Raw genomic sequence first — 11,110 nt, 5'->3', positions numbered from 1 at the left:
GATGATCTCATTGCAAGATACCTACAGCAAGCTCAAGGACTGGCTCATCACTTGGTTGACCTGTTACAGGAAGCTGATGATGTGATTGAAGAACTGGATCCAAAGGCAGAAGAAAACCAGAAGATTGTGGAATTACTGGGACATATTCAACAATTAGGAGAGATAGCTTTGTTGTATCTGTGATCTATTTAATCATTTTAATTGAGCTTTGTTTCCTATATAAAAAGTTGTTCTAAGGAATCGTCCCAGAATCAACACCTTGTATTGCATCTACATTGTATTTCCTTTTATGAATAACATTATAATCACATTTTTCACACCTCAGTAATAAAACACCATGATTAATAAAAAGATTATGTGGCAGAATACTGGACAAATATAAGCATCCGTACAACACACGGAAAAAGGCAATGGATGATAGAATTGTCAATATAGAGAAGGTTCAAGCTGAAATGCAAGAGAATTTAAAAAAAGTGCAAGAGGATATGCGAGAACAGATAATGAAGGCTCAAGACGACATGATGGTAAAATTGGTTAGTTTGCTACAGGGAAATAATATGGTCCAATGAGAGGCTCCAGTTATCAGTCCTGCGCTGAGGAACCATTATATCCCCCTGGCTTTACACCACCGCATGTCCCGCACAGCAAGCCACGACCGTCCAACCGAAAAAAATACAAGTGAACCTAACGGGCTCTTCGACAAACCGCAACCAATTGAAGATGTTCATGATTTAGATGAGGAAGACAAAAAAGAATAGGATAAGGAGATTAAGAAAGAATAGGAACAAATGAAGCATGAGTTCCGAGCTATGAAAGAAGATGCCAACCTATATGGAATCGACGCCAGAGAACTAAGTCTGGTCCCTGATTTAGTGTTGCCACCGAAGTTCAAAGTTCCAGATTTCGTGAAATTTGATGCCACCAGTTGTCCTTCTGCACACATTACCATGTTTTACAGAAAAATGACAGGCTATGTGGGAAATGATCAACTATTAATTCATTCTTTTCAAGAAAGCCTGGCAGGATCATCAATCCATTGGTACAATCAGCTAAGTCGGGCTCAAATTAAATCTTGGAAGGATTTGGCTAAGGCTTTTCTAGAGCAATATAAGCATGTAAAAGATGTGAGGCCGAACCGAATTTTTTTACAGAGTATGAAAAAAAAGATCTAACAAGAGCTTCAGGCAATATGCCCAAAGGTGGAGAGATATGACTGTGCAAGTTCATCCACCATTAGAGGAGAAAGAAACCAATATGTTTTTTTATAAATACTCTGAGGGCCTCGTTCTTTGGACATCTCATTGGAAATTCGTCCAAGAATTTTGTTGACATACTTAATGCAGGAGAAATGATCGAGATGGCGGTCAAAAGTGGGAAGCTAGACGGGGGAGAATCTAACCGAAAGCCTCCAGAAAAAAAGATAATGAGGTCAGTAATGTGAAGAAATATAATTCTAATAACATTACAGTATCTCGACAACCGACAACTGCATCGTTAGCATTAAATCCTGTCCAGCAAGGAGTGAAAGAACCAAGACAGGAAAGGGAAAGTGTTCAATTTGACCCTATCCCCATGACCTATAAAGAATTATTCCAGATCATGTATGACAAACATGTGGTGTCACCTTACCACACTTCTCCAATACAACCTCCTTACCCAAAATGGTTTGACATCAATGCTCAATGTGAGTATCATGCTGGGGCATCGGGGCATTCAATTGAAAACTGTCTGGCCTTTAAAAAGTTGGTGTAGAGATTAAGACAAAGAAATATTATCAACTTCGGTGACAGTGAGCAACCTAATGTGGCTCAGAACCCACTGTCGAACCATGCAGGAACAGGGGTTAATGTTGTTATTGAAGGAAAAGGGAATGATGTCATAACCAAAGTCAATGAAGTAAAGGCACCCATGCATTGGGTATGGGGGCAAATGGTCAAAGTAGGCTGGTTGACCTTTAATGCTAACGGGAATAAGCATGCTTGCCCCTATCACCATTGCGAGGATCATGTCATTCAAAACTGTGATGAGTTCAAGGCCTTGGTTCAAAGGCTGATGGATAGTAAAGACATGGAATTTTACCATGAGGCTACGAAAGAGAAAGAGATTGAGATTTGTGCTTCCGAAGACACATCCAAGGGAGTTTACAATACTAACTACCCTTTAGTCATCACACCGAAAGCTCATACTATAGAAAGGTTAATCCCAAAAGTGATGATCATGCATCCGTCGTCCTTTCCATATAAAGACAACAAGCATGTCCCTTGGAGGTATGAATGCCAAATAGAGAATGTTGAGAGTTCAGAAGCTGCTAAGAAAGAGGTGGATGAGGTATGCCACTTCACCAAAAGTGGGAGATGTTATTCTCCTAACCAAACCAATGAACCTGAGAAAATAGCGGCCCCTAATAAAGGAAAAATGGTCGAGATAATGATGAAAGATGATGAGTCAACAATTAATGAGCCGGTAATAGAGAACGAGGCTGTAGAGTTTTTAAAATTTTTGAAGCATAGCGAGTACAGCATCATCGAGCAACTACACAAGTTGCCAGCTCGCATCTCAATCCTTTCTCTACTATTAAGCTTTGAGGCACATCGAAATGCATTGCTGAAAGTTTTGAATCATACTTTCGTACCAAAAGATGTGCCTGTTGAAAAGATAGATCGACTGGTTGCAAATATTCAGGCGGATAATTTCATCTCTTTCTCTGATGACGAGATCCCATCCAGAATGATGGGCAATCCTAAAGCCCTGCACATTACCATCATGTGCAAGGGACATGTGTTATCGCGAGTACTAATTGAAAATGGCTCTGCCCTGAATGTGATGCCATTAGTGACATTGAAGAAACTGTCGGTTGATAGTACACAGATGAGAAATTGCCAAAGTATCGTTCGAGCTTTTGACGGAACAAAGAAGGAGGTGTTGGGGAAGATCGATATTCCTTTAACCATAGGCCCATCAACCTACGAGGTCGAATTTCTTATAATGGATATAATGCCTTCCTATAACTGCTTGTTAGGAAGGCCTTGGATCCATCAGGCATGAGCTGTGCCATCCACTTTGCATCAGAAACTTAAATTTGTAATTGAGGGGAGACTGGTATGCCTTAATGCTGAGGAAGATATCATTGCTTCCATATCTACTATCGCTCCATATGTCGAAATAGATGAAGATGCGGTCGAGTGCTCTTTCAGAGCCTTAGAATTCATTAATGCCACCTTTATTGCCGAAAGAAAGAAAATTCTAAAGCCTAGGCTATCCAATTGTACCAAAATGGAACTGAAAATGATTATGGGAAGAGAAGCCAAGGTTGGAAGAGGGCTGGGAAGCCGCCTACAGGGAAATATTAGTCCAGTTTTTCTTGGTACTAAGCGAGATCGTTTTGGTCTGGGATATCGACCGACCTTAAAGGAAAAGTTAAAAAATCTTCAAAAGAGCCAGGAAAGGAGGAAAACCAGGTTAGTCGGGGAAGATATTAAGTGGGAACCCATGAATTTCCCATTTTTGCGTGACACCTTCATATCTAGGGGCCATATGTTTCAGGGGGTCGATAATCAAAAGAGTCTGTTATTGAAAATACTCTGAAGGATTTGGGCATAAATGTGATATCAGAGGAAGGAATCAAAGACGGAAGGACTATGGGTATCTACCCCACACCACCAAGCTTTGTGCTAAACAATTGGACAGCAGAAGAATTACCTGTAGTTTACAAAACTATTTCAGAGTAATGCACAAAAACTTTCCCTATTGTCTAAACTCTGAGGCAATAGGTGATCTCTTGTAAGGGGTTAATCTATCTGCTTTTTATTTTAATAAATGATGCATTCCTGTTAATTCACGAAATGGCAAACATCATCCCTTGTATTTTTTTCACGTTATTTATTATATATTATTATTTCATTTTATTTTGATATGGGATAGATCCTCCTGTATTTGTATATATATATATCTTCTCGTTCATTATTCTTTCAGGACCTCCGGTATCAATAGTATGAGTGCTGATGACTCTGACCCGAAGATAGATTTCGAGCTGCCCATATGTCAAGGGGAAATTGAAGGTTATGATAATGATGAGGGAAGTGACTTACCTTTTGAACTACTAAAAATGGTAGAGAGAGAAGATAAACAAATTATGCCTCATGAAGAGCCCTTTGAGATCTTGAATTTAGGATCAGAGGAGGATAAAAATGAGATAAAGATTGGCATCATCATATCTGCTGAGGGACGACAAAGTCTGATTCAGTTACTTCGAGAGCACAGAGATGTGTTCGTTTGGTCGTATGAGGACATGCCAGGGTTAGATACTGAATTAGTGGTACATAAATTGCCAATAAATCCCGAATATAAACCGGTACAACAAAAGCTCAGAAGAATACGACCCGAAATGCTGCTTAAAATTAAAGAAGAAGTAAAAAAAGTAATTCAATGCTGGATTCCTGAAAGTAGCCAAGTATCCGGAATGAGTAGCAAACGTTGTTCCAGTACCAAATAAAGATGGGAAAGTTCGTATGTGTGTCGACTACAGAGATCTTAATCGAGCCAGTCCAAAAGATAATTTCCCTCTGCCACACATAGACACCCTGGTAGATAATACAACTAGAAACTTTCTATTTTCATTTATGGACGGTTTTCAGGATACAATCAAATAAAGATGCATCCAAATGATATGGAAAAGACTATGTTTGTCACCATGTGGGGCACGTTATGTTACAAGGTGATGTTGTTTAGGCTAAAGAATGCAGGGGCAACCTATCAAAGGGCCATGGTAACACTATTCCACGACATGATGCATAAGGAAATAGAGGTCTATGTCGATGATATGATTGTTAAAGCTAAAACAGAGGAAGAACACATCGAGAATCTGAGGAAACTTTTCCAAAGATTAAGGAGCTACCAGTTAAAACTCAATCCAAGAAAGTGTACCTTCGGGGTAACATCAGGAAAACTCTTGGGGTTTGTAGTAAGCAAAAAAAGGATTGAAGTAGATCCTGACAAGGTCAAAGCTATTCAGGATTTACCACCCCCACAAACACAAAAAGAAGTTCGAGGATTTCTAGGAAGATTAAAAAAACATTGCCCGATTTATTTCGTAATTAACTGATAAGTACGATCCCATTTTTCGCCTTCTTCGTAAAAATAACCCAGGGGTATGGAATGATGATTGCCAGGGAGCTTTTGAAGTAATAAAAGGATATTTTTCGAATGCTCCAGTATTAATTCCACCAATATACGGAAAACCATTAATCTTCTACTTATCAATCTTTGAGAATTCAATGGGGTGCGTATTAGGGCAGCATGATAAAACTGAGAAAAGAGAAAGAGCAATTTACTACCTCAGCAAAAAGTTTACTGATTGCGAGACAAGGTACTCACCAATAGAAAAGTTGTGTTGTGCTTTAGTTTGGACTACCCGAAGGCTCAGACAATATATGTTGTATCACTCTACTTGGCTCATATCTAAACTTGATCCTCTAAAATATCTAATGGGTGTACCTGCTTTATCTGGAAGATTGGCTCGTTGGAAAATCTTATTGTCGGAATTTGATATCTAATATGTAAGCCAAAAAGCAGTTAAAGGAAGTGATGTGGTCGATTTCATTGCAAGTAGGGTTTCTGAAGAGTATGAACCACTGAACTTCGATTTTCTAGACGAAGATTTAATGGTTATTTCAACAGAGGAGGTAGTTTCCTTTACTAATGAATAGTGGAAAATGAATTTCGATGGTTCCTCTAATGCTTTAGGGCACGAGATTGGGGTAATTCCCGTCTCACCTTGTGGAAAACACTATCCTTTCACTAGCCGATTGAATTTTGATTGCACAAATAACATAACCGAGTATGAAGCATGTATTCTGGGTCTTAAAGTTGCCATTGAGCTTAAAGTGAAAATACTCGAAGTATACGGAGATTCAGCCCTGGTAATTTATCAACTCAGAGGTGAATGGGAAAAAAAGGATACGAAGTTGGTGGAATACCGTATATTGATCCTAGATCTCATTAAAAAATTCGAGAGAGTGACATTCCATTACCTTCCCAGAGAAGATAATCAAATGGCGGATGTTCTGGCCACTTTGGCAGCAGCTTTCAAAGTCAATGAATATTCAAGCATGATGCCTATTACGATAGAAGCTTACGGGTATCCAGCCCATTGCTATAGCATAGAAGAGGAAGAGGATGGAAATCCTTGGTATTACGACATCCTGCGATACATTAAATATCAAAGCTACCCTGAGCATGCCACTGAGAATGATAAAAGAACTGTTCGAAGAATCGTGGTAGGGTATGTGCTTGATGGTGATATCTTGTATAAGAAGAGTCATGATCAGGTCTTATTGCGATGTGTGGATGCCAAAGAAGCCAGAATAATTATTGAAGAAGTGCATGAAGGAGTATGTGGTACTCATGCTAATAGACACACAATGGCTAAACAAATAATGAGATTTGGATATTATTGGTCAACCCTGGAAACTGATTGTATCAATTTCTCCAGAAAATGTCACAAATGCCATATTTATGGAGATAAGCTCCACACCCCTCCTCATCCATTACACGTAATGACTACTCCATGGCCATTCTCTATGTGGGGCATGGATGTCATTGGACAAATTTCACCCATAGCTTCTAATGGCCATCGTTTCATATTTATGGCAATAGACTATTTCACTAAGTGGGTAGAAGCGGCTTCCTATGCAAATGTCACTCAGTCAACAGTTTGCAAGTTCCTGAAGAGAGAAATTATTTGTCGGTATAGGCTACCAGAAAAGATCATCACTGACAATGCCTTGAATTTAAATAATAAGATGATGGAGTCAGTATGTAAATAGTTCCATATTAAACATCATAATTCCACCACTTATCGCCCAAAGATGAATGGAGCGGTAGAGGCAGCCAATAAGAACATCAAGAGGCTCATACAGAAAATGACTGAGACTTATAGAGACTGGCATGAGAAGCTACCATTCGCTCTGTTTTCCTATCGAACTTCAGTGAGGACGTCTACTGGGGCAACTTTATTTTCTTTAGTCTATGGGATGGAGGTTGTGTTACCCATCTAGGTTGAGATTCCGTCACTACGAGTGCTGTCAGAGGTTAAGTCAGATGAAGCAGAATGGGTGCATGCTAGGTATGATCAATTGAACCTGATTGAGGAAAAAAGATTAAAAGCTATCTGTCATGGGAAAATGTACCAGAAACGTATAATAAGGGAACATAATAAAAAGGTTCATCCACGAGAGTTTCAAGAAGGAGACTTGGTGCTAAGAAAGATTTTGTCAATTCAGAAAGACTTTCGAGGAAAATGGATGCCAAATTGGGAAGGACCTTATGTGATAAAGAAGGCCTTTTCTGGAGGAGCTTTGATCCTCACCGAGATGGATGGACCAGAGTTACCTAAGCCTATGAATGCTGATGTAGTCAAGAAATATTTCGCCTGAAAAAAATGAAAAAGAAAAATGAAAAATGAAAGAAAAAGGAAAAAATGAGAAAAAAAAGAAAAAATAAAAGGAGGATTCAAGATGAAAATCCGTAAAGGGCGTATTGAAACCAGAAAATGTCTCAGGTTGAAAACCGTAAAGGGCAGCTTGAGAATTGTGTAAATTCAGAATTCGTGCATGGTAGAGCTGAATTAGTTGGGTAACCAGAAAGTAAATGAGATTCAAACACTGGCCTATGGAGTTCGATAGTCGGGAATTTGGTAGTACAGGGGGAACTTCACACCCTTACACATTACCATAGTCCTCAATATCCCCTTGACAGAAGCTACACTCGGGTCCTCTTACGGCGTGCCAGTTCAAAAGCATTCATACTATTGATGTCTGATGACGCCTACTGTATTTCCTTTTGGTTATTTCAGTTAAAAGTTTGTCATTTATTCATCCAAAAACTCTTTATTTATAAATAAAAAGATGTTTTTATCCGCGTTGCAAGAATCCTGATTAAAAATAAAAACATGTAGATTAGCTCGGGAAACTTGAGATCATTGTGCATAATTTTACAAAAACTTTTGGAAAATACAGATATTCTGAAGCTGAAAATGGTTTTAGCATAAGGCTTACACAATGTCAGGCCACAAGAAGTTAAAGCCTTGAGATACACGCGAATGCTCAACAATGTGGGATAACCCAAGAGGTTTTATCACCGATCAAATATCGAGTCATGAGAAGCATATGGGTTCAAAAAGAATCAAAGTCAGGCTCAACCAAAGAGTGTCCAACCAGGGTTATCGATCGAGATGAACTGTTGATTTTTTGTGTGTGCCCAAATCAAACTGAATTACAAGGTCGTTAACAAAAGAAAATTCTCGTTTGAAAAGAAAATACCTTAAAAATAAATGCATCATTGCACACATTTTAGGCATAAACAGGATCATGACATAAAATGCATAATGATGTGTGATTGCAGGTTCTCTTAAAAAGGACAAAGATGTAAGGACCCAATATAGAAATCACCAATTCGAATTCCATGTTTGGTCGTGGCGAGACAGTCTTCCACAAAAGAAATCTCTTCCAAAAATTATTATCCTAAGACTTTCAGGTATGTTGTTTTCAAATCCTCAAACATATACTAATAAAGGTTAATATTTAATTTTCAGGTTTGATCCCAATTCAATGGATCAACTTCTCTAGATTTGATATTCCCTTCAGAGTAAGTGGAATATGTCTCTCTTCTTCAAGATTTGATATTCCCTTCAGAGTAAGCGGAACAAGTCTCTTCTCCAAGATTTGATAGTCCCTTCAGAGTAAGTGGAACAAGTCTGCTTCGATTCAATGGATCAACTCCCCCATATCTGATATTCCCTTGGGAGTAAGTGGAACAGGTCTCTCTTCTTCAAGATTTGATATTCCCTTCAGAGTAAGTGGAACAAGTCTGCTTCGATTCAATGGATCAACTCCCCCAGATCTGATATTCCCTTCAGAGTAAGTGGAACATGTCTCTTCTTCAAGATTTGATATTCCCCTCAGAATAAGTGGAACAAGTCTCTTCTCCAAGATTTGATATTCCCTTCAGAGTAAGTGGAACAAGTCTACTTCGATTCAATGGATTAACTTCCCCAGATCTGATATTCCCTTCGGAGTAAGTGGAACATGTCTCTTTTCTTCAAGATTTGATATTCCCTTCAGAGTAAGCGGAACAGATCTCTCTTCTCCAAGATTTGATATTCCCTTCGTAGTAAGCGAAACAAGTCTTTCTTCTTCAAGATTTGATATACCCTTCAGCAAAAGTGGAACAAATCCCTTTCATTCAAGATTTGATATTCCCTGAGTGGCAGTGGAACAAGTCTACCCAGATTCAATTTTCCTGAATAACAGTGGAATAAATCAACATACTCAGATCTGATATTTCCTGAGTGATAGCGAAACAAATCCCTTATCATATTTCAAACTATGAAGTTGACAAAGCGAAAAATGCATTGTCTCTTCGTCTTTGCCCTATTCTTGTTGACACAAGAATGGGCAAAGAGGGGCAGCTGTAGACACCTCATTTTTCCACCATTTCCCACTACCCCAATTAAATACCATTTTATTATTTAATATCCCCACCATGTACTCATCTCAGCCCTCCACGCCAAATACCACTTGCACTAACTATCTCCACTACAAACACTATCTCCACTAAGAAGACAAGCATAAGTGGATCTACAAGGCAAGCAATGAAGTAATTATTTTAGTCATAAGATATGAAAAAATAAACAGTGTAATATTTCGGGTATAAATAACCGAACAAGAATCTGTAAGAGATGATCCTTGAATTTTTCCAGAACAGCAGAAAAGCAATAAAATACACCTATTCAAAAAAGGTATATTATGTATTTATTTTCTTAGTATTATTTGTTTATATTCGAAGTAAAACTGAGCATGAATAAAGGATAAAAATAGAAACTTTGCACGTAAAATAGAGAGAAAACCGAGAGTTTAAAATAGAAGGAAACTTACCATAGTCGGGAATCACTGTCGTCGGAGTGCATGAGAAATCGAAAGGTCGAGAGACTTTGAGGCTCGTTTTAGAGGTGTTTGGGTCATTTTTAGTCGAAAATAACTAGATAGGAGTTTAGATCTAAGTGAGAGGGTGGTTTTTGGTAATTTTTAGGAATTCCGGCCACCGTGTGTGGTGGTCGGAGCGGTGGTTGGACGAAATCTGGCGGTGACTTGTGGTGGCCGGCTGAGCCACTTTGGGAGAGTTCCTCCCTAACTCTCTCTGTTTTTTTGTGAAGCCTTGATGAAAATGAAAAAAAAACTAAATGAATGGTATTTATAGATAAAGTTTAGGGGTTAATTACATCATAAATCACTTATATTTGTGCGTGTTTTACATGTTAGTCCCTTAAGGGATTGTTTCTGTAATTTTCGTTTTTAGGCTGATTATTATTTTTTAGGAATATTTTATTTATAGCCCTCTGTATTTTGATATATTTATATTTTGAGCACCAAAATATGTTTTCAGTTCTTTTAATTCGGCCATAGAGTTTTAATTAATTTAAATTTAGCCCTATGTTTTATTTATTTTCATTATTTGCAATTTTAGCCTTTAATATTGAAATTGTTTATTTTTAATCACTTGTTTATTTGGTTTTATTTTAACTTTGGTATGAAATTTGATTATTTGTGATTTAGTCATATTTTTAAGTTTATTTATAATTTTTTGCATGTTTCTTTCATTTTAGTTCATTTTAGTCTTAATTAATTTCGTATGATATCCTCATGAGCATTACTTGACTTGAATTGAAATAAATTGACTAAGGGTAATATTCGAGCATTTTAATATTGTCGTAAAGTGATTGTCTTAACGTATAAGAAAGTTACTTTCGATAATTTTAAAATGAAAGTCTATCCTATAAGTGACACCAATTAAAATAGATTTATTTTTAAAATTTGGGGACTGAGGAAAAGATCGTATTCTTTTAATTAAATTCATCGAGAAAAGACAGTTAGATCGAATCTATGGTCTCGTCTCGAGATATTTAATTAATTGAATACCCTTATTCTCATTAAATATTGGTAAATAAATAATTAATCAATTGATTTATAGTTTTTTTACTTTTGCACGTGTTTTTAAAGGGTTTTCAAAATAATAATGTTCGATCATAAGTAATTAAATATTATTATTTTATCTC

General features: G+C 37.5%; 1 protein-coding gene across 1 annotated transcript; it reads left to right on the top strand.

Annotated features, from left to right (window-relative positions):
• Positions 1-410: 410 nt before the first annotated feature.
• Positions 411-4,492, top strand: LOC120183431. The gene is made up of 4 exons (XM_039188130.1): positions 411-524; positions 1,753-2,970; positions 3,070-3,458; positions 3,973-4,492. The coding sequence occupies exons 1-4, from the start codon at positions 411-413 to the stop codon at positions 4,490-4,492; spliced, it is 2,241 nt and encodes a 746-aa protein (XP_039044061.1).
• Positions 4,493-11,110: the final 6,618 nt, after the last annotated feature.

The sequence above is a fragment of the Hibiscus syriacus genome, unplaced genomic scaffold, assembly GCF_006381635.1.
Source record: "Hibiscus syriacus cultivar Baekdansim isolate YM2019G1 unplaced genomic scaffold, ASM638163v2 tig00112762_pilon, whole genome shotgun sequence".
NCBI classification, from domain to species: Eukaryota; Viridiplantae; Streptophyta; class Magnoliopsida; order Malvales; family Malvaceae; genus Hibiscus; species Hibiscus syriacus.
Note: the sequence above shows the minus strand (reverse complement) of the source record. Positions and strands in the feature narration are given on the sequence as shown.